Below are 24,612 nucleotides of genomic sequence, written 5' to 3' on the forward strand. Positions count from 1 at the left end.
CTAGGGACCTGGGTGAGGCCCTCGTCGGGGGACTCTGTGGCCTGTCCTATCACACATCGTCACCGCATGGCTCCAGGTGTCCCAATCTGTTTGTCCCTGCACCCTAAGGTTCAAGGGCTAGTCGCCCAGACAGCCTCCACTTCGCTGCCCTTGTCCTCTGCCCCAATCCTTCCACCCGCTACGGAGTCTAAATGGTTGGAGACGTGTGGTCGGCAAATGTTTGCATCCACAAGCTCGGCCCGCTGGTCCTTGAACACGTTTTGCGTGTTTACACGGGCTACGTTTGCCCTCTGGTACTTGGTGGAGCCCTTCCTTCCCTCCCTGCCGGAAGGCACCTGGGCTGACCTGGCTCCGATACTCCAGGATGGTCGTGAGCTGGCTCAGTTTGAAACTCGGTCCGCAATGGACACCACTGATTCCGTGGGTTGGGCGATGGCCAGGTCAGTTGATTGCGTCACCATCCTTGGCGGCGTGATGGCAGTTTTCCTGAAAATGTTCAAGAGCGTCTTCGGGACTTGTCCTTTGATGGGGCCCATCGTTTCGACAGTCATGCTGGCTCAGCGGTTCAGCGTCTCATGTCTGGGTTGCAGTGAATGACATGGTTTCTAGTTCCTAGTTGAGGGCGTATTGTCTCGATTGCTTTGGTTGCAGTATCGTTTTTGCTTTTCTCTGGTGTTGGTCGCTGGGTTCAAGCTGTTATTTCCCAGTCAGACTACACAGCTTCACAGCTGTTTCTGCCATTATTTTTGATTCCTCAACACCAGGAGCTAGTCTGAAGAGGTGCCCCTTTTTATAAGGACGTGACATACCTTATTTGAGGTATTTGTTGGTTATTGTATAGCCATTCTACATTATCACTGCTCCAGTGAGAGTTCTTCCTGGGTAGTGTACGTCCTTCCTGAGGATGCGGCCAGGTCCTCTTAGGATTGTTATATATCTCCTCTTTGGGGAGTTTTAGTCGCTCCACTTGCTGTAGTGGAATCTCTTCTCTAGACATGCCCAATAGTGTGGCGTAGCTCTTTTTTGAGCTTCCATGTTCACATTTTCCATTAGGTCAATAGTTCTCTCCTGCCTCTGAGCAGACCTCTGCAGACAATTGTTGGCTTTACATTCTGTCTGGCTCGTCACGGCATGCTCATGCATGCTCCCTTTTTTCTTGCCTTTGGTTATCTTTTCAAGCGTTCCGCCGTTTTTACACCATTGTGCCTTTGTCGGCTGTCTTTGCCGTAAGCCAGCGTCTCTTATGAGTATGTTGGTCTGTTCCGCTTCAGGAACAGTTTCTTCTCTGTTTTCAGTTTTGGCACGGTGTGTTAAACCACACAGGGTGAGTTCATGGGCACGAGGTGCTTGCTGATCTAAATGGTGCCACAGCATTGCCAGTGTTTGATTCTTGTGGCTTTGTCTATTCCTTGACTAAACAATGTGGACGGACCCACTGAGTAAATGTGTGACCATCACTGTTGTGGTAAGTACATGGACCCATTAGGTTTGCTTAAAAGACCCCTCACACACCAACCTAGTTGATGTCATGCTACATCATTGAGGTCCCAACCGGGTAGCCGAATGCCCCCCGGTTGTGCTAAAACGCCTGATTACAGCAGAGCTGGTGTGGTGTGATTTGTATAAAGTGTAGTGAATGAAAAATATCTCTGAGAATCCTTGCCTGTAGTATTTATCAATGGCGGCCCAGGATATGGATAAAAATTATGTGATGCAACTACTGGAGAGTTATTATTACCCCTAGTTGACTAGATAACATGGTCTACATGTTTCAGCCGAAAGGTAGATAAAGTGGGCTTTTTCAGGACCAGGTGAGTGGAAAAGCGAGCGGCAAAAGTAGAATCGCCACATGTAATAGTGAAGTACCAACACACACGCTAAGGTGTGTGGTAGTAGTGTTGGCGTACTTACAGTCACTCTGTCAATAAAAACACTAGATTTAAGTGTTAGGCAGAGATTCGAGGCTCGGGAGGGGTATCATCTGTAGTCCCACTTTGGCGTAGATGAGCATCCCGCCGGGACTACGGGAGACCACAGCAGGTTACTAACGGGATACTCATCTACACCAAAGTGGGACTACAGATGATACCCCTTCCGAGCCTCGAATCTCTGCCTAAAACTTAAATCTAGTGTTTTTACTGACAGAGTAATAAATAATAATATAGTTCTGCTTTGTCTCTTTTTACAGAAGCTCATGGATTTCTTACTTTGTGCACTGGCCATTCGACTCTCTATGATTTTCCTTTGTCCCTTCCTGGGAGGTAAAGGTCTTGTACTGTTCTCTGCCGACTGTGGTGCCATTGCTTTGTTTGTTGATGCTCCCTTTCTGGAGCTTAATGGTCCAGGGTCAGCCCTGCTTGCACTTGCGGTCTCCACCTGTTTTTGTCCATCTTCTTGGCGGACTGGTTCGCTTACGGAACCTGGTGGTATTGAGTCGCAGAACCGAATCCAATGGGGTATAGCTTTGGTATCTATTCTTAGTTAAGGAATCTGTAGCTAGATGTCTCAATTATATGAACAAGTAACTTACCTTCGGTAACGATGTATCTGGTAGAGACATAGTCTATCCGCAGATTCCTTATTGCCCACCCATGCTTCCCACTCTGCGAGGGACTTTTCAGGTTGGGTTCTACTCTCTGGTTCTTTCTACCAGTGTTATCTGTCTTCACGCGTGTTAGTCTACTTTGCATCCTTCACCTGATCAGGTTGTCTTCTGTTTTACCTACAGCTTCTCCGCCCTTTCTCGCAAATTGGTGGTGGGCTCATCTGTCCATACACGCTCTTGCACCCTGGTTCTTTCCAGTATGGTGGTTGCTCATGTGCTTCTTCCCTCCCTTTCCCTTCCTGATGTTTTGTCAGTTAGACTGCAACAGAGTCAAATAGACCCCAAACTATCGTCTGAAGCTGAAGGATTTGGTGAAAGGCTTTCTTGACAGACTGAAGAGATGTGGCAAATCTAGTTGTTAGGTGCAGTGGGGCAACTGGTTTAGTTGAAGCAAACAAGTACTGCAAATCCAATAATGCATTAATTTATTAAATGAAACCCCAACATAGTTAACTGGTCGTGTCAAGATGGAACAATGCCTTGCCAATGGCCACGTAATGACTTATCCGCCGAAGTCACCGTGACTGGACTTTCAAAGGCAGTGACTGCAATAATCGCTGCCGGCGGTGACCTGGATTGCGGCAATTGGGGCTGAGGCGGTGTGAGGGACCCGCGTACACTTAAAACTTACACTTTTAGCGCCGCTGCCTGGGGCACGGGCAGCCCAGAGTTTACACGACCCAAAGACTGCACACTTTCCCTTTTTCAGGAGAAGCGTGGCTGAGTCTCAGTTAGCACTGCTGCTGCAGAGGCAATTGGCATAGCTTAACAAACATCCATTTGATTAAGTATTTAGCCTAATTGTGGTTGAGAAATTGATGGCAAAATAACGAAGTACTTGAAATGTGAAATCATAAATTTTTTAAGGATTCATTACAAGGAATATCCCTGAGCAGTTAAAATACGTACTCATAATGCTGTCCGTTTTAAAATAGATTAATTTAGTTGTCAATACAGGCTGGAACCCCGACACTTCCAACATGGCCTCATCATTTATGTACTGCTGGGCGCGGCCGATGTTTGTTTTTTCAGAGTCATAAGAGTCCAATGGCTTAACATCTCAGCGCAACCGTCACTAATTCCGTGAAATATCAATTCAGCGAATGTGACTGGGCACGCCATTAAAAGAAATCCAATGTATGTCTTTACTTATAAATTACGTTGTTTAGGATTAAGAAATGCAATATGCTACAGACCTGAAGAACAATAAACGTTCTTTGAGACTTTCCCACATGCTTCCAGATATATATCTTCCCAAGATGGCCTCAGCACGCGCGTGTCTTATTTTTCGCTCATCCTGCGCTAGTGTCTGTCTCCATGGGTCAGTGATACAGGAAACTGCACTAAAGTGAACGGTGCCCCGGGAGGCTCAAACCCTTTCCCTGCAGGTGTTAACTCTCGTGTGCACGTTTTGTTGTTACTGGTGCTGTTATTTTCAACAATGGCCAAAAAAAGAAGACGCCAGGATGACTTTCAGAAAGTGAAGGTAAAAGTGGGCAAAAAAAAGCTTAGACCGGAGGACAGCACCCAGTCTAACTTCAGGACAAAGGCGATCCATTTGCCGGAACAGCTGCGATGCCTCAATCAGCAACAGTCTCAACCCATCAACATCCGCAAATTAAGCGTGCATGTGAGAAGGAACAAGTCAGGGTGATAAACACACTTACGTTGGGATGTATTAACTGGCAAACAGGGCCCACATTTAAAGCTATCTAATTCAGTAATGGGGGGCACTTTTCTGTAGGTTTCCGGGTCTAAAGTAATTGTGTGGCCCCTAAACTCGTCAACCCGCTACGCCGTGTGAAGCTAAGAAAATTGCTTTTGAGAGGACTCTAGCATACAGCATACATGCCAACATTTAGAAGAGTAAAGTGGGATATAAAAAAAAAAAAGTATAAATAATAAATCGGGAGAATGTATTTCCCCCCCCATTGAGTTTATTTGAAGTAGAGGCAATATCTGGCAGGAGATGGTCAGAATTCAGCCATTTTTGGCTTTAAAAAATCTGTAGTCTCCCGTCTGAATCAAGTATATTGGCGTATATGCTGTAGCTAGATTTCAGTGGGCTGATTCAGTGGCTGCCTACAACATTTTGAGCAGTTGAACCATCGAGGCAGAGATTGCGTACATTGAAAACCATTTCAAGTGGGTGGCTCCTTTGTGGCTGCAGACGGTCACACCTCACGCATTCCTCAGCAGCAGGGTTTCGGTGATACAAGCTCACTCATCACTTGCTGTGCCCACACTGTTCTTTGCCCTGTAGTGAGTGCTAAACACGATCTCTTCGGGCACTCGGCGAACTATACTGCAGTTCAAATTGAGTAACATTTATTTGCATTCCAGGCATAGATTGTCATTTAAGAGATGGTAACACCGGTTTACACGTTCTCATTAATAACTTACGAATCATTAACTATGAAGATTTGATTCTCAAACTCCATCTGTAACAAGGTCTTTTGTGCATGTTGCACAACAGAGTGGCGTGGGATAGACTAGAGCGGCGTGCAGCAGAATAGAGTGCAGTGGCAGTTTGTACAGTGGCTTGGAGAAGCGAGGCGCCAGAGCGGCATGAGGGTCTGACACTCTACTACTCACTATACTCAGTACTACTCACTCTAGTACTCTCTACAACACTCTACAACTCACTATTACTCACTCTACTACTCACACTCAACTAACACTCTACTACTCCACTACTCACTCTACTACTCCACTACTCACTCTTTACTACTCTCACTACTCACTCAACTACTCACTCTACTACTCTACTACTCACTCTCTACTACTCACTCTACTACTCACTATACCCTCACTCTACTACTCTACTACTCTCTACTACTCTACTACTCTCTACTACTCTCTACTACTCACTATACTCACTAGTACTCACTCTAGTACTCTCTACTACTCACTCTCTATTAATCACTCTATTACTCTCTAGAACTCACTCTACTACTCTACTACACACTCTCTACTACTCACCATTACTCACTCTACTACTCACTCTATACTACTCTCTACTCTAATGACACTCTATTAATCACTACTATCTACTACTCACTCTCTACAACTCAAATAACTAATACTCGCTCTACTCACTACTACTCTCTACTACTCACTAATCTCAAATCACTATACTACTCACTCTACTACTAACTCTACTACAACTCATTACTACTCACACTATACTACTCTCTACTACTCACTCATTACTACTCACTCTAATACTCTATTACTCACTCTTTACTACTCTCCAGTACACTTTACTATTTACTACTCACTACTACTACTCTGCTACGTACTCTCTACTCACTGTCTACTACTCTCTTGTACTCTCTATTCACTCCACTACTCACTCTAACTACTCTCTACTACTCACTCTCTACTACACACTATCTCCTACACACTATCTCCTACACACTCTAATTCTCTCTACTACTCTATACTACTCACTCTCTATTACTGCCTACAACTCACTACTACTCTACTCTCTATTAGTCTACTACTTACTCTTTACTAACTAGTACTCACTACTACTACTCTCTACTAATCACTGTACTAATCACACTACTAACTCTCTAGTACTGACTCTCTATTACTCTCTAGTACTCTCTACTCACTCTGTACTTCTCACTCTCTACTACTCAATCTGCAAAAACAGCCTGACCTTACTCCAACCCTTTACTCTTTGCCTAAAGGCACTAGTGAACAAAATGCCACAGGTCTCATCTTTATTACACATAAAGCAATTCTATTTGTAATCAGGAGGCTTTTTAGCTTTATTAGTGTTTTTCAAACTTTCATGGACATAACATGCATATATATGCGTAGATATATGCGTATATATATATATATATTTTTTTTTTCACTGACAAAACCATAGGTTTCACACCAGTTATAGTTAGCTGGAAATTTTACTGATATAAAACCATTGAAATTCCCACGTTATAGTTAGTTGGACTCACTGTAACTTGCGCGACTGCAATGCACTGCTGATGACGTCACATATTACATCACTCATGGCATGGTCAGTGACATCACGCATGACACCATCCAGTGAATGTGTGTCTTTCTGAAAAATAAATATGTTTTATATATGTATATGTAAAGGTCGACCGAAGAATAAATGTTTAAATAAGTGTCTAAATGGATGTTTTTTTAAAAAACAATTGATTGGTTAACTGGCTTATTAAGTGTATCTTAGTGAATACATATATTAGCCCACTTAGTAGCCTGATTTTACATATATATGTATTTATTAGTACCATGTTAAGAACTGATCTTTTTCTCGCTCATAGTTGAAACCAAAGTATCAAGTTTAATCTTTTCAATTTATCCTATTTTATCTTTTTCTGTAAGACTTGCTTGATGATTGCATCCGCATACTCATTTAATTTTATTTTAATCATTAATGTATGGCTGTTCACAGCTACATTTCACATTTTGCACATTGGGTTTTTACTATGATCAATTTTTTTTGTGTCAAATTGTGCAATATTGGTAGTCTTTTCTATGGATTAGGATTTGGGCACTTGCCCCGGATTTTTCTTGAGTCTAAAATACATTTGTTAAAATCCAGTTTTTTGTAATAATATTTAAATCATGTTTAACAATTTATAATATTAATTGTTGAACCACTGTTTTTTCTGATCAAACTATAGGACTTGTTTTTGCACTATTGCATTATGCACTTTACAAATGACTATTAGTCTTTTGACCCTTTCTATGTGAAACATGGGAGGGTTCTAAATTGTTTCATAGTATTTATGGGTGATGTTTTTCCTGGCACATCATGTGATCAAGGCCGGGGCAACCCGGCTGAAACGCGTCGCGTTGTGAGAAGGCTTCAATAAACTGCACTAAATTCTAATCCTTTTGTGGTGGTCCTTTCCTGTGAAGGTGAAGAAGTTCGCTTTTCCAACTCAGGATTTGGTTCACATATATTAGCGAGTAATGTTTAAATATTTAAATATATGTATCAGTGTTTCACTTTGTGTATAAGTGGCTGCATGGGTTGGTGAGTAGCTACATGTGTGTGTATATGGGTTATTAGATTTTTTTAGTATCAGTATGAGTGTCTGTATGGTTTGGTGGGGGTATTACTTAGCACATAGATGCATCAATGACTGACTCACTGTTTGTATGTGTTTTGAAGACCGCATATGTGCAGGACTGTATGAGCGGATAAGTGTGTATATGTGTGTGTTAGTGAGTGAATGACTGTCTCACTAGTGTCTTTATCAGTAACTACATATGTTTTAATCTAGTATATGTGAGTATTGATGTATATAAGTGAGTATATATGAGAGTGAGAGATTGTAAGAGTTCCTGTTTAAATAAGTATGTGTTTCTATAAGTGATTGTTTAAGAGAGTAAGTATGTGTAAGTTTCCTTAGAAGTAAGGTGGTAGTTATGTGTATATAGATGGCGGAATTAATGAATTGGTTGTTGTAACTGGTATGGGTATCTCCATTTTTTTGAACATTTTAGTTTCTATTTTTGAATATGTGTTTCAAGGGTTACATTACACTGAAAGGAGGTCTGTCACTCTGTCACAAGGATGGCGTCATCAGGGATGTCATGAGTGATGTGACTGACCATGTCATGAGTGATGTAATATGTGACGTCATCAGCAGTGCATTGCAGTCGCGCAAGTTTAAGTGAGTCGAACTAACTATAACGTGGGAATTTCAATGGTTTTATGTTAGTAAAATTTCCAGCTAACTATAACTGGTGTGAAACCTATGGTTGTTTCAGTGAAATTAATAGGTTTTTTGAATGCTAATTCCTAAATATAACTGGTGTGAAACCTATGGTTTTTTCAGTGAATTTCAAAGGTTTTTTAATAGCAAATTTCTATAGCTATAAAATATAATTTTTTTATAATGAATCCTATATTGTATATTTATGTAATACTATTTTTTTATGTATATTGTTCATGGTTGTTTTTGTTTTTTTTTGCCTTGGGGCGCTCCCGTTGCGCGTACCGGTTAGCGCACCGGTAAGCGCAGTCTTCCGGTAAGCGCAGTCTTCCGGCGCGCCCTAGTGCGCGTACCGGTGAGCGTCCCGTTAGCACCATTGCCGCGGACGAAAACATCATTGTGACGTATCGCATAGCCGCGCGATGCGTCTTATGACGCACGGCGTAAGCGCCCCCGGAAGTGCCCGAGCGCATACGATCGCGCTACGTAAGCGCCCCCGGGGCGCGTGGCGTAAGCGTGTCGGGTCATGTGACCTGAAAATAACACTTTTCATTGGTTCAGAACAGTTTTTTTTCCAAATGATGAAAGCCCCCACCTTTTTCCTCATTCTCACTTTGTACTTTGACTGAGGAAGACCTGTTTCTAGTAAGTGAGAAATGGCTACAGTAGCAGCAGCAGGAGCATCTCAACCACCACCACCACCACAAGGACCACCACAACACCACAGTGGTGGTGAAGAAGAGGAAGAGGAAGAGGAAGAGGAAGAGGAAGAGGAAGAGGAAGAGGAAGAGGAAGAGGAAGAGGAAGAGGAAGAGGAAGAGGAAGAGGAAGAGGAAGAGGAAGAGGAGGAGGAGGCGGTTCCTGCCTGAAGAGCACATTGTGTGGGAGTTTTTTAAAATCCCAAGGGGACTAAAGAAAGTCAGTGCGCCAAAAGTGACATGTTTGATCTGTGGAACCCTGCAAAAAAGTATTCATTTGGCAACAATACTATGATTCGCCATATGCAACGCAGGCACCCCAACAACAACTATGCTGCGGCAGAGGTCAGAGAACTGACCAGAAACCCTCCCCAATCGTCTCCCAGCACCACCAAAAGCAAACAACCCACTTAATCGGGTCCAGAGACAAGGGAGATGGTCCCAAATATGCAACCCCAGTTTGGAGATTTTAAAATAGTTTGTATATTTTGCGGGACTACAATTAGCTATGGAGAGCAAAGTATCAAATTGATCAAAAGTGCTGGAGACAACCACAACTGCAGAAAGACACCTTAATTTTTTCCTGATTTCTTTTGCTCCAGTTGAGCCGTCTACAATTCCCTGTTTTTTGTTTGTCCCCATAAAAATTACAAAAAAATATAAAATTGTTCATAAAAGCCAAAAAAAGTAAAAAATGTTCAAAAAAACAAAAAAATATAAAACAACAAAAAGAATATAAAAAACAGTTCCTTTTAGAACTACCTCCAATTTATAAAAAAATTGCTAAATTTTTTAAAAAACTGTCATTCTTTTTTCTCCAGGGTACGCTTCTTTTTTTTTTTTGCCCCGCGGGGCCCTTTTATGGCCCCCACATCAAACCTAGGGGGTCAAGGGGGGGTCTACCCTGCCCCCTTTTGGTCATTTCCCCCTTTGTTTTTGCCACCTCTTGTGTCTCGATCCTACCGAGACACAAGATGGCGGCCGCTCCGGACTGTTTGGAATGTTGACAGACACCCGAGAGCCAATCAGCTTTCCGCTCTCGAACTCGTGTAGCGCGCCCCGGTGCGCGTACCGGGACGCGCTTATAGATATATATACTTTTTTGAACCTAAATTACTCAAAATCCACTGGAGCACATATCTTGAGACATAGCAGCAAAAGCACATCGGGCTACCAGTCCCTACAATTTTGCCAAGTTTGGTGGAAATCCATTCAGCCGTTCGGGCTAAAAGTGAGTCCAACCGCCCTATGGAAATTAACATGGGGAAAACACGTTTTGGGACCCCCTTGTATCTCAGCCCCCGCTTGACGAATCCCCCCCAAACTTTCAGGGAAGGAGCGCAGCGGAGCTGGCCATTTTCTTGGAGAAATTCAGCCAATTCCGTCCATCAACGCCAAAGTTATTCCCAATAGAATGTTGCGGATTTCCTATGGAAACTAGGTCCTAACTATAACTACCTACTGGCGACCGCCAGTAGGTAATATAAACAAACATCTGTATATCTATATGAATAACAATATTAATGCATGCTTACATATACTTAGATGCACACATATGCATGTTATGTACATGGAACTTTAAAAAACACTAATAAAAGCAAAACTAAAAACCCACCTAATTACAAACAGAATTGCTTAAATTCACTAAAGACGATACCTATTGCATTTTCAATACGTGTGTGTGGGTGGCTCTGTGTGTGTGCGGCTGTGTGTGTGTGCGGCTGTGTGTGTGTGTGCGTGTGTGTGCGGCTGTGTGCGTGTGTGTGCGTGTGTGTGTGGCTGTGTGCGTGTGTGTGCGTGTGTGTGGCTCTGTGTGTGCGTGTGCGTGTGCGTGTGCGTGTGGCTCTGTGTGTGTGGCTGTGTGCGTGTGGCTCTGTGCGTGTGGCTGTGTGCGTGTGGCTGTGTGCGTGTGGCTGTGTGCGTGTGGCTGTGTGCGTGTGGCTCTCTGTGTGCGTGTGGCTGTGTGCGTGTGGCTCTCTGTGTGCGTGTGGCTCTCTGTGTGCGTGTGGCTCTCTGTGTGCGTGTGGCTCTCTGTGTGCGTGTGGCTCTCTGTGTGCGTGTGGCTCTCTGTGTGCGTGTGGCTCTCTGTGTGCGTGTGGCTCTCTGTGTGCGTGTGGCTCTCTGTGTGCGTGTGGCTCTCTGTGTGCGTGTGGCTCTCTGTGTGCGTGTGGCTCTCTGTGTGCGTGTGGCTCTCTGTGTGCGTGTGGCTCTCTGTGTGCGTGTGGCTCTCTGTGTGCGTGTGGCTCTCTGTGTGCGTGTGGCTCTCTGTGTGCGTGTGGCTCTCTGTGTGCGTGTGGCTCTCTGTGTGCGTGTGGCTCTCTGTGTGCGTGTGGCTCTCTGTGTGCGTGTGGCTCTCTGTGTGCGTGTGGCTCTCTGTGTGCGTGTGGCTCTCTGTGTGCGTGTGGCTCTCTGTGTGCGTGTGGCTCTCTGTGTGCGTGTGGCTCTCTGTGTGCGTGTGGCTCTCTGTGTGCGTGTGGCTCTCTGTGTGCGTGTGGCTCTCTGTGTGCGTGTGGCTCTCTGTGTGCGTGTGGCTCTCTGTGTGCGTGTGGCTCTCTGTGTGCGTGTGGCTCTCTGTGTGCGTGTGGCTCTCTGTGTGCGTGTGGCTCTCTGTGTGCGTGTGGCTCTCTGTGTGCGTGTGGCTCTCTGTGTGCGTGTGGCTCTCTGTGTGCGTGTGGCTCTCTGTGTGCGTGTGGCTCTCTGTGTGCGTGTGGCTCTCTGTGTGCGTGTGGCTCTCTGTGTGCGTGTGGCTCTCTGTGTGCGTGTGGCTCTCTGTGTGCGTGTGGCTCTCTGTGTGCGTGTGGCTCTCTGTGTGCGTGTGGCTCTCTGTGTGCGTGTGGCTCTCTGTGTGCGTGTGGCTCTCTGTGTGCGTGTGGCTCTCTGTGTGCGTGTGGCTCTCTGTGTGCGTGTGGCTCTCTGTGTGCGTGTGGCTCTCTGTGTGCGTGTGGCTCTCTGTGTGCGTGTGGCTCTCTGTGTGCGTGTGGCTCTCTGTGTGCGTGTGGCTCTCTGTGTGCGTGTGGCTCTCTGTGTGCGTGTGGCTCTCTGTGTGCGTGTGGCTCTCTGTGTGCGTGTGGCTCTCTGTGTGCGTGTGGCTCTCTGTGTGCGTGTGGCTCTCTGTGTGCGTGTGGCTCTCTGTGTGCGTGTGGCTCTCTGTGTGCGTGTGGCTCTCTGTGTGCGTGTGGCTCTCTGTGTGCGTGTGGCTCTCTGTGTGCGTGTGGCTCTCTGTGTGCGTGTGGCTCTCTGTGTGCGTGTGGCTCTCTGTGTGCGTGTGGCTCTCTGTGTGCGTGTGGCTCTCTGTGTGCGTGTGGCTCTCTGTGTGCGTGTGGCTCTCTGTGTGCGTGTGGCTCTCTGTGTGCGTGTGGCTCTCTGTGTGCGTGTGGCTCTCTGTGTGCGTGTGGCTCTCTGTGTGCGTGTGGCTCTCTGTGTGCGTGTGGCTCTCTGTGTGCGTGTGGCTCTCTGTGTGCGTGTGGCTCTCTGTGTGCGTGGCTCTCTGTGTGCGTGGCTCTCTGTGTGTGCGTGGCTCTCTGTGTGTGCGTGGCTCTCTGTGTGTGCGTGGCTCTCTGTGTGTGCGTGGCTCTCTGTGTGTGTGTGTGGCTCTCTGTGTGTGTGTGTGGCTCTCTGTGTGTGTGTGGCTCTCTGTGTGTGTGTGTGGCTCTGTGTGTGTGTGTGTGGCTCTCTGTGTGTGTGTGTGGCTCTCTGTGTGTGTGTGTGGCTCTCTGTGTGTGTGTGTGGCTCTCTGTGTGTGTGTGTGGCTCTCTGTGTGTGTGTGTGGCTCTCTGTGTGTGTGTGTGGCTCTCTGTGTGTGTGTGTGGCTCTCTGTGTGTGTGTGTGGCTCTCTGTGTGTGTGTGTGGCTCTGTGTGTGTGTGTGTGGCTCTGTGTGTGTGTGTGGCTCTCTGTGTGTGTGTGGCTCTGTGTGTGTGTGGCTCTCTGTGTGTGTGGCTCTCTGTGTGTGTGTGGCTCTCTGTGTGTGTGTGGCTCTCTGTGTGTGTGTGGCTCTCTGTGTGTGTGTGGCTCTCTGTGTGTGTGTGGCTCTCTGTGTGTGTGTGGCTCTCTGTGTGTGTGTGGCTCTCTGTGTGTGTGTGGCTCTCTGTGTGTGTGTGGCTCTCTGTGTGTGTGTGGCTCTCTGTGTGTGTGTGGCTCTCTGTGTGTGTGTGGCTCTGTGTGTGTGTGTGGCTCTCTGTGTGTGTGTGGCTCTCTGTGTGTGTGTGGCTCTCTGTGTGTGTGTGGCTCTCTGTGTGTGTGTGGCTCTCTGTGTGTGTGTGGCTCTCTGTGTGTGTGTGGCTCTCTGTGTGTGTGTGGCTCTCTGTGTGTGTGTGTGGCTCTCTGTGTGTGTGTGTGGCTCTCTGTGTGTGTGTGTGGCTCTCTGTGTGTGTGTGTGGCTCTCTGTGTGTGTGTGGCTCTGTGTGTGTGTGTGTGTGGCTCTCTGTGTGTGTGTGGCTCTGTGTGTGTGTGTGCCTCTCTGTGTGTGTGTGGCTCTCTGTGTGTGTGTGTGTGGCTCTCTGTGTGTGTGTGTGGCTCTCTGTGTGTGTGTGTGGCTCTGTGTGTGTGTGTGGCTCTGTGTGTGTGTGTGGCTCTGTGTGTGTGTGTGGCTCTGTGTGTGTGTGTGGCTCTGTGTGTGTGTGTGGCTCTGTGTGTGTGTGTGGCTCTGTGTGTGTGTGTGGCTCTGTGTGTGTGTGTGGCTCTGTGTGTGTGTGTGGCTCTGTGTGTGTGTGTGGCTCTGTGTGTGTGTGTGGCTGTGTGTGTGTGTGGCTGTGTGTGTGTGTGTGGCTCTCTGTGTGTGTGTGTGTGGCTCTCTGTGTGTGTGTGGCTCTCTGTGTGTGGCTCTCTGTGTGTGTGTGTGTGTGGCTCTGTGTGTGTGTGTGTGTGTGTGTGTCTCTCTGTGTGTGTGTGGCTCTCTGTGTGTTCGCATTGTTATTCGCAATGTCAATACCTCAAACTCGCGTAAATACGCCACCTATTGCATTGCAAATGCAATAGGTCTCGCATTTGTGAGAGATTAAGCTATTGGCATTGTAAATGAAAATGCCATTTATTTATCTGTTTTCAAAACCAACACATAAATAGAAATGTAGTCATTTACAATGCCAATAGCTCTAACTTTTGCAAAGGCGAGACCGTTGCATTGTAAATGCTTGTTTTATATGGATGTTGAACCTATAGACTGTTTTTGCATACTTCAAAAGAGATTCAAGGTGAGCTTTCTAATGTGTTCTTTTTTGCTACCTACCATAAAATCTAGAGAATGCTTGAGCTATTTTGATCCACACAATGAGACACTGCGTTACTGACTGACTATGTAAACTGCAAGAATGCTAACGGACTGGCAGCTTAACGCTCCAACTAGTGAGTACCTTCACGATAGGGCGCTGAGCTAGACTGGGAAACGGCTTCTAAAAAGCATCAAAGAACAACCCATGGGACGGGACTCAGACAAAAGAGAATGAGAAGGACAAAAAATAAAAATAGAACTCATCAGCGTACAACATAATTGTTCAGCGCTTAATGCTGCAGAGTTAGACGTCCAAAGGTATACCTGTGGTATCTGAAAGCCTTACGAAACTGCAATATGGAACTGCTGTTTTAAAGGCCTTTTGAGAAATTGTGGCAAGAAAAACCCCCAAGACTGAAAAGATCCTGTCTAAGTAACCCTGCGTTTTTCAGGAGGTTAAGACGGCTCCTTCAAGTAAAGGATCTTTACAGCTATAGAAAATAGCTCAAATTGTGTCAGAAAGTGAATGTGGCTGTGAACATTAGTTATAATGGCAGCTTTGTTAATAATATTATAGCTAATAAAATATGTTAGTGAGGATTCATGTGGACTGGCTTATAACAGTTCTTACTGATGGTAATTAGCTGACGGCAACTCTTCACTTCAAAGAATCTGACATTGATCTTTTAGTTTAACAGTTTGAGCCAGCCGACAGCAATCCTTTATTTAAAATGCTAGAGGCAGAGGTCAAGAAATGCCAGTTGGCTAGGTTCCCCAATGATACTAATTAGACCCAGCTCTCAAGAGGAAATTAGAGCAGAGAAAACCGGCACAGCGATAGACCCGAGGCAAATGGTATGTACTTAGCTCTGCTAAGCATTACCTGATGGTTTTGCAGGCATAAGAACGAAGAAAAGCACATGTGTTTAGACCTTCTCCTAGAATAGGCACCAGGTTGGCATGGCTAAATACTATTCCTGACAGGTAATGCAGGTAATACACAAATCAAAGTCACTGCCCTTTGTCCAGTAGACATGGGACAGTGCCTAGACAAGCGGTATCATTTCATGACCCAAAAAAGTTTAGTGATTCTATGTAAAAAACCTCAGTTGACCAGACAACGCTGTTATGATCTAAAACAAACAAAAAAACACAGAAAATACACCAGTTATGTTTAGCAATATAGTCACAAAAGGTCCTCCTACATTGCACAATTCATAATCTGGCCTCCGAAAACACAGCACAAATGTTATACTCAAGAACACCACTGAGATCACATGAATGAAACTGAGATGTCCAATGTGTGCACAACACACAGTTGAACCTTATGGACCTGTGTTTATGACATACAGGGCTTAGTCAAAAGGCACGCCCTGTGCAAGTAACATCTAGGCCATGGTGCAGACTGTATAACAATGTATGAAGCAGCATGGCTGGATGCTATATAGCCAGTATGAAGCACCAATGGGTCATAAGGAATTCCTCTATGATACGATAAATACATTAGAGGTAGAGTTCTGATTTTAAGATTTTGAAACACAGCAATAATGTCACAGGGGTACACAGGAGGCTACCTGTAAGATAACGAAATTTAAGAGAGATGAATAAGGTGGTGCTAGTTGAATGACTTGTTCACATATTTTTGCCCGCATGCCTACGAAATGCCAAGTGAGAAGGAGTAGTTTCTTACCTGTAACTCCAGTTCTGTAGTAGGGGTATCTCTGTTATAGTCATAATCTAGTGAATAGTCCCCACTCATGTGCGGGGACCCGGGAGCAATCAAAAATAATCTCTTAAGCTATCTTCTCTGCAGCAGTGCATAGACACTTAAGAGAGAATTAAAGACAGATAATGCAGCCTATACATGAAAGGCTACACTGTCCAGTACTTCAACTAGAAATGCAAAGGATATTCCACCAATATCACATTTAAAACGTTCTGCCAGGTTTCATCATGGAAAACACTCCTTCCCCCCCCCCCCCCCCCACCAAATCCTTGGAATGATAGAGAGGAAGGACAGGACAGACAAGCCCCCGTAGGCTGCTATTATGTGGCTTAAAAAGGGATACCGTGCCCTTAAGGAAACTTTCCAGAACTCTCCAGGTATCCCAGAATGCACAGCAATTCCCTCCATTTTCAGTTCTTTTTGGAGGTGTATACAGCGCGACCTGTAGCATTCATCATTTTATCCTTTTCTCCACCGGGGAGGAGGGTGGGCGCTTATGACTATAACAGAGATACCCCTACTACAGAACTGGAGTTACAGGTAAGAAACGACTCCTTCTGTAGTAGGGGATCTCTGTGTATAGTCATAATCTAGTGAATAGAATGGCAAGCCCATCCCAAAAACAAACCGGCGGTGGAGAAAAAAGGCAATGCCACTACTGTGCAAACAGATTTCTCAATGAAGCCTGCCCAACCTGAGCATCTGCTCTGGCATCAGAGTCCAGACAGTAATGCGTAGCAAAGGTATGGACCGACTTCCAAGTGGCAGCCCTGCAGATTTCTGCAATGGGAACATTACGAAGCAAAGCTGTTGTAGCCGCTTTGCCCCTGGTGGAATGAGCCTTAGGCTTACCCCCTAAGGTCTTATTCGCTTTCTGATAACAGAGCTGGATACAAGACACAATCCACCTAGAGATAGATTGCTTCGAAGTAGCCAGACCAGCCCTAACCGACCCATAGTTGAAAAACAATTGGTCAGATCTACGAATGTCTTTAGTTTTATCCAGATAGAATTTTAACACACTTCTGACATCCAGGGAATGAGGAGACCTTTCCGCTGTAGTGGAAGGATTCTGGAAAAAAGTCGGTAAAGTGATAGTCTGATAAACATGAAAATCAGAAATCACCTTGGGAAGGAACTTCGGGTGAGTACGCATAACAACCGTAGCAGCATGAAATACAGTATAAGGTTCCTGGCAACACAATGCCTGAATTTCACTCACCCTGCGGGCCGATGTAATGGCCACGAGGAACGCCGCCTTCCAAGACAGGTGCTGCAGTGAAGCCTTATGAATAGGCTCGAAAGGTTCCTTCATCAACCTGGACAGCACCACATTCAGTTCCCATGACGGCGAAGGCAGACAAACAGGAGGGAACACCTTATTCAACCCTTCCAAAAAATCCTTAATCACAGGAATCTGGAAGAAGGATGTCTGCGAAGGGCATTTTCTGTAAGTAGTCAATGCAGCCAGATGAACCTTAATGGAATGGAAATTAAGGCCAGACTGAGCTAGATACAGAAGGAATGGAAGGATAACATCCTCCTTGCAGGTCGTCGGATCATAGTTCTTAGACATACACCAGATGCAGAATCTCTTCCACTTGTAAGCATAAGAGGTCCTAGTAGATGGCCTCTTAGCCTCCTTCAATATGTCCATGCAATCCTCAGGAAGATTCAAGTGGCCATATTGCACTATCTCAGGAGCCATGCCGCCAAACTCAACGATGAGAGGTTGGGGTGCACCATCTGCCCCCCGAACTTCGTGAAAAGGTCCGGCCGACACGGCAGCCGCCGATGAGGCAGGATCGACCGGTGTAGCAGGTCCGTGAACCACCACTGCCTGGGCCATTCCGGAGCAATGAGGATCATCCGCGCCCGGGATTGGGCCAGCTTGTTGAGCACCGCCAGAATCAGGGGAATGGGTGGAAAAGCGTAGAGAAAGCTGTTCGACCACCTGATCCATAACGCGTTCCCCAGAGTCCCCGGCTGATAATACTTCGAGGCGAAGTCACGGCATTTGCTGTTTTCGGCGGTGGCGAACAGATCCACGTCTGGAGTGCCCCACATGGCGAAGACGTCGCCTAGCACCTCGTCGTTTATGACCCACTCGTGGTTTTCCTGAAGCAGTCTGCTGAGGGCGTCCGCTTGAACATTCTGCACACCGAGCAGATGAGTCGCTGTTAACGTCAGTCCTCTGGCCAGCAGCCAGTGCCAGATCGCCTGCGCTTCCTGTGACAGCGTGCGCGATCTTGAACCCCCCTGCTTGTTGAGGTAATACATCGTGGTCGTATTGTCCGTCTGCACAAGCAAGGAGTCCGTCTGGAAGGACAGATGAAAGGACTTCAGTGCCAAGTTAACTGCTCTGAGTTCCAGGAAATTGATGTGATACGTGGACTCCGCTGGAGACCACGCTTCCTGGATCTGTAGATGGTCTGAATGCGCTCCCCAACCCTGGAGAGGCGCATCCGTGACTATAGTCTGAGTCGGGATGTCCTTGTGGAAAGGCACCCCTCTGAGTAGATTCTCTGCCGAGCACCACCATCTCAGGGACTGCTGGGCATGAAGAGACAACTGGATCCTGTCGTCCCAGCACCCTTTCCTCTGGTCCCATTGATCCTCCAAGCATTCCTGCAGCGGCCTCATGTGCAGGCACGCATGTGGGGTGAGGAAGATACAAGAGGCCATCGATCCCAGAAGAGAAGACACCGTCCTCACTGTTGTAGATGGAGCAGCTATGAGAGCCTGAGCCTTCCGAAGGACTGAAAAGCGCTCTCTCTTCCGAAGGAGACACACTTGCTGACAGCGTATTGATGGAGGCTCCCAAGTACTGCAGGCACTGGACCGGAATCGGAACAGACTTGGACATATTTATGGCAATCTCCGCCGATTCAGATGGACGGCCGTCCTGTTGAAGTGCAATTGTGCTTCCTGGAAGGTGGAGGCTTTGATCAACCAGTCGTCCAGGTATGGGTAGACAAACACCTTGTTCTTGCGCAGGTGCGCTGCCACAACTGCCATGCACTTTGAAAACGTCCTGGGTGCAGACTTCAGTCCAAACGGTAGTACGGTGTACTGATAGTGATTGGCGCCGACAAGGAGTCGCAGGAACTTCCGGTGTTTCCGTGCAATGGGCACATGGAAGTACGCATCTTGCAGATCTATCGCGCAAAGCCAGTCTCCCCTTTGCAGCTGAGGGTAAATCTGGTGCAAAGACAGCATGCGAAACTCTTCCCTGCGAATCCACTTGTTTGTTTGTCGCAAATCCAGAATGGGCCTGAACTCGTTCTTGTCCTTCTTCCACACCAGGAAGAAGCGGGAGTAAAGGCCCTTTCCCCTTTGAGACAGAGGGATGTCTTCTTTCGCCCTTTTTCTTAACAGGGTGTCGGCCTCCGCCTGGAGCTCGCGCAGCTGGAACTGCGAGCCCACCGGTGGAACAGCTGGAGGTGGACTGGTGAACCGAAGACTGTATCCATTGCAAACAATATTCAACACCCACTTGTCTTGAGTAATGTTTCTCCATTCTGCCAGGTAATGTTGGATGCTTCCCCCCACCGGAGCGGGTAACGGATGAGGGGGAAGAAGCACCTCAGGGCCTAGACCAAGCCGGGCCTTTGGTCGCGGACGTTGATTGCGGACCACCTACGCCCCTCTGGCGCTTTTGGAACGGGCGCCGCTGGAACAGTTGTTGCTGCTGCTGTTGTTGTTGTCCAGCCTGCCGACCTTGCCCTCTACCCTGCGCCCCGTACCGTCTCTGGAACGGGCAGAAGGTCTTCTTCTGTTCCTTCGGCTTTTCCAACCCGACAGCCGTCAAGGTCTCAGCCTCCGCCTTCATGCGGGCCATCTCCTCGTCCGCATGTTTTCCAAACAGTGTCTCGCCAGAGAAAGGTAGATTGGCCACCCTCTGCTGTGCCTCGGGATTCAAGGACGTCAGACAAAGCCAGGAGTGGCGCCTCAGGTTGACCCCATGACAGTACCCGGGGCTGCCAGGAGGGAGGAGTCCGCAGCAGATCCGATCACTTGGTTGGAGACCATGAGTCCTTCATTCATGATCTCTTGGAAATCCTCCCTGTTGTCCCGGGGAAGGAGTTCCACGAACCGTGTGAGGGACTCCCATAGGGACCGATCATAACGTCCCAACAAGGCTGAGGCACTAGCAGCCTTCATAGCCGTGGCGGCCGACCAGCAGACCTTCCTGCCCGCCGAATCCATCCAGCGGCTCTCTTTGTCAGGAGGCACAGTCGATGACGGGGTGGTGGCGTGTTGTTTCCTCGCCGCCGTCACAATGACAGAGTCCAGTGCAGGGTCCAAGCGCAGAAACGCTGGGTCCGAGTCGGGGGCCCGATACTTCTTTTGGAGCCTTGAGGGCGCTGACCTCGTCACCACAGGGGTGAGGAAGAGCTCCATGGCGGGTTCCACCAACCCTGGCACCAACGGCAACAATGGGAAAGACCACTGCTTCTTGTGCAGTGTCTCTAATATGACTGACGTCGAGGGTGTGGGCACCGTGAGTGTGATGCCCAGCTTCGCCGCTCCTCGCAGCAATACCACCAGGAAGGAGACAATGTTGTCTATCGGGGACACCCTCGTCCGAGGGGAGTCCGACAGGGTCGGTGAATAGTCCCTGGCCCTAGACGAATCCGTGTGGCGGGATCTAGACCTGTCCCTCCTACGGCGGCGTCTGGATCGTGTAGACGAGCGACGGCGACTCCTGGACCTATCTCTCCGTCCGGAGCGAGATCTCGATCTCCGCGACCTCGACCGGTCCGCGGGCCGGACAGGAGGGCGCTGTGGAGGCCTGACCGGGAGCCTAGGTTGAGGGAGCCCCGTAGGCGGCGTCGGCAAATGCAGCGAGACAGACCTTGGCAGAGCAGGTGGAGGAGGCAGAGTAGGCCGATGAGGCGGCACCGGTGGTGGTGGTGGCGTAGGAGGTGGAGGCAGTGGAGGAGGAGTCGGGGAACGTGGAGGCGGACTCCTTGGTAACAGAGGCGGTGTAGGCAACCTCGGATGGAAAGCTGAGCAGACTTGAGAGTACTCCGAGCCCGGAGACTTCCCCACTCTCCTTCTCTTCCTCTTCTGACCAGAAGGTGGTGATCTCGAGGCCCTACTCCTCGTTGACGAGCGACGTCGCCGCCGCCGCCTCGACCGTGGGCTCGCTGAAGTAGAGGACACCTTCCTGGTCCTAGAGCGTCTAGGCTTCTTCCTCGACGCTGAACGTCCTTTCGCCGTTGACGAGCGTCTCCTTGACGTCGACTAACACCTCCTTGACGTCGACGAACGCCTCCTCGACGTCGACGAGCGCCTGCTCGGCGTCGATGGTCGCCGCTTCGACGTCGACGGTCGGTGCCTCGACGTTGATCGCCCCTCGACGGCGATCTCCTCGGCGTCGACGACCTCCGTCTCGACGCTGATCTTCATCTCGACGTCGTTGACCTACGTGTCGAGACCTCCGACGAGGTCGACGTCGAGGACTGATTCGTCATCGAGCCATCATCGACGTCGTGAGGGGTCAAGACGCCGGCGCTCGCCGTCGAGGCGACACCGCCGGTCACTATCGACGGCGAGCGCCGGCGTCTTGACCCCTCACGACGTCGATGATGGCTCGACGATGAATCAGTCCTCGGCGTCGACCTCGTCGGAGGTCTCGACGTCAGTCTCCTCGACGGCGCTTCGACCCAGAGCCCTGGGGAGACAGGGAACAGACTGTGGTCATTCCTTTCGACGCCGACGTCGAGGCTGTCGGCGGAGACCGGTGGCGTTTTCGGGCCTTTTCCTGCCTGGGGAGCCCCCCAGAGGCCGGCGCACGGGCAGAGGAAGGAGCCCCTTCATGCCCAGTCCCACCTTGTCCTTGCTGCCTTCTCTCCTCCAAGACTTGGAGCCTGGTCTTCTCCCTGTTCTCAGGGTCCTTTTAGGGAACTGGAGGCAAATATCACACTCCTCAGGAACATGGGAAGAAGGCAGGCACAGGATACAAACCCTGTGAGGATCAGATTTTGCCTTTTTCCAGGAGCACTCAGGACATTTATCAAATAAGGCAGGCATATTTGGTAAAAGAGTAGCAAAAAACACCAGAAAAACTCCAGCAAAGATTAGAAAAGGCAAAAACATGTCGAGTGAACACACTCTAACACTTTAAAAGTGCACAAATTGGAGAAATAAACCCAAAAAAGGGAGAGCTCAATGCTCCAGGGTCCTGCTAGCAGGAGCCGGAAAAAAGAACTGAAAGTGGAGGGAGTTGCTGTGCATTCTGGGATACCAGGAGAGTTCTGGAAAGTTTCCTTAAAGGCACGGTATCCCTTTTTAAGCCACATAATGGCAGCCTATGGGGGCTTGTCTGTCCTGTCCTTCCTCTCTATCATTCCAAGGATTTGGTGAAGGGGGGAAGTGTTTTCCATGGTGAAACCTGGCAGACAGGTTTAATTGTGATATTGGTGGAATATCCTTTGCATTCCTAGTTGAAGTACTGGACAGTGTAGCCTTGCATGTATAGGCTGCATTATCTGTCTTTAATTCTCTCTTAAGTGTCTATGCACTGCTGCAGAGAAGACAGTTTAAGAGATTATTTTTGATTGCTCCGGGGTCCCCGCACATGAGTGGGACTATTGACTAGATTATGACTATACACAGAGATCCCCTACTACAGAATGTAGTGCATCAGACATGTAAAGAGAAATAAATCTCAATCAATCTTCCTTTATAAAGTTGGGAAGAGGTTAAAAATCTCTGTTCTTGAGCATTCATTACAATTTATGTCATGTTTTACTATAAGCAAAAAGAAAACCAGCGTTCTTGGACGACATTCCACCCCATGATATGCAAAGCTTAATCAATTACTTACAATGTAATACTGTGGGAGGCGTGTGAGCTTGATGAACAACTTGTGCTTCGAGAGATTATTGACAGGGTGAGTAGCATAGTTAGTTAGCTGTAATGTTTCACTGCTAACTGTGGGGAGATGTTTTATCGACTGTTTGCAACGCTGCTGACCCAGCCAAAACCTGAATAGGAAGATAAATACATTAGTTCAATCACTGCATAAGCGCACGTCAATCACCTAAACAAAGCAGTTTTAGTAATTTAGCAAGGCAAAAGATGTTTTTGACAGATACTTTTTGATGCAACGTGCAAGGAGAGAAGGATGAGACAACTCTGTTGGCATTAGAATATATTTATCAAAGCTTCCATAGAGAATAACTTATTTCCTTTCAGCAAAAAAGTCCAACTAAAGATTGTGTATGGGCAATTTACATTAAACACTATGGGTCTATTTACAAACTGCATTTTGTAGAACATTTAGTACTATTACAATAGTACTACTGGCAGGCATGGTTTGGATGGCAGAGCTAATGACAACGAATCCAAATAATCCGCTAGAACCCGGGGAATCAATCCGACGGAAGGCTGATTCGAGCATTGGAAACCCAGCGCCTTGCAATGAGGCCAGCCATGAGGAGCAAAACAAGAACAAGAGAAAAAGGGGACTAATAGAGTGAGACCGTCCGCTGAAAGTGGATGCAAGATGGCGGACACAAAAGCGAAACTGAGCTGAGATACAGCAAAACCGTGCTGAGACGGACAAACAACAAAGCCCACCGAACCAGCGCTACCCTACACTGAGACAGCGCTACCAGACACCGGTGTGTGAGTGTGAAGTGGCGTACTGCAGCACAGCGCGCCCCCAGTGCCGCTAGGCTGTCGAAGGGGAACAAGACAGCCCGCCACGGCTGTGACAGCGAAACTGGGCTGTGGGTGATACAAGGAGGTCGCGCAGTGACTGATAAAGATTACCACAGCGGAACCACGCAAGGACACCAAAAGCCAACCGAATCTGCAGTAACCGACACCCGATCAGGGGTAAGGTAACAAAAACGTAAGCGGTGAGGGAATGGCGGCAAGCGGCAACACAGGATGTGCCCAGCGCCGTAAGGCTGACGAAGGGGAGCGGGGGACAGAGCGCGCAGCCAGATCAAAGCCCTAGTCCAAATCTGAAACACGGGCCCACACCCGTACACTAACAGCCAGAAAGCATAACTGAAATGAGAGCAATCTCCCAATCAGGAAAATCGTGCACAAACAAATCAAAATGGCACGTCGCTAACGGATCAAGGACCCCTCTGCAGATAACAACAGAGGCGCTCTAGCCATCGAGAACGCGATGCCCTGGCTCCATACACACCACCAGGCAGCTAGGCTCTGGAAAGGGATAGAAGCAGGGGGTGGGTGAAGCGGAGCAAGCAAGTTGGCGACAACACAGAGAGCCCCGAGCCGAGATAGATAGCTGCACTGTGGAAGAGCTACAGGTCTTTGACAAGCGCAGCTTCGGTCCACAGGCTCACAGATGCGCAGTCTCCCTAACGCCACAGCACAGAGGGTGGAAATGCGGTCAGAAAAGGCAACGGGGGAACAAAAGTGATCAGCAAGATCGCCTAATCTCCTAAGGCGAAAACAAAACCGATAAAGGAAAGGCCAGTTTATACAGCACTGAGGAGGAAGGTCTAGGACGGTAAAAAGGAATATTGTGAGCAGTCATAAACAACGGGGACACATCAAGCACACGTGAGGATACAAGCGGACAGCGCAACTAAGACGGGGGGGACAAGACCCCCCTGATCCAGTATAGTGGGGAAATCAACAAAAACACTACAGGTGGGACTCAGAACAAGGGATCGCGCTCACA

At 48.0% G+C, this 24,612-nt stretch overlaps 1 protein-coding gene across 2 annotated transcripts in view; it reads right to left on the reverse strand.

The window, feature by feature from the left end:
* The window catches only part of MED14 (mediator complex subunit 14), a 941,548-nt gene that overhangs the window by 634,254 nt on the left and 282,682 nt on the right, over positions 1-24,612 (reverse strand). For both annotated transcript variants that reach the window (XM_078658290.1, XM_078658289.1), the window contains exon 13: positions 22,774-22,933. In XM_078658290.1, coding sequence (XP_078514416.1) covers positions 22,774-22,933 — 160 coding nt within the window. The remainder of the gene's footprint in view (positions 1-22,773; positions 22,934-24,612) is intronic.

The sequence above is a fragment of the Lissotriton helveticus genome, chromosome 8 (assembly GCF_964261635.1).
Source record: "Lissotriton helveticus chromosome 8, aLisHel1.1, whole genome shotgun sequence".
In the NCBI taxonomy this organism is placed as follows: Eukaryota; Metazoa; Chordata; class Amphibia; order Caudata; family Salamandridae; genus Lissotriton; species Lissotriton helveticus.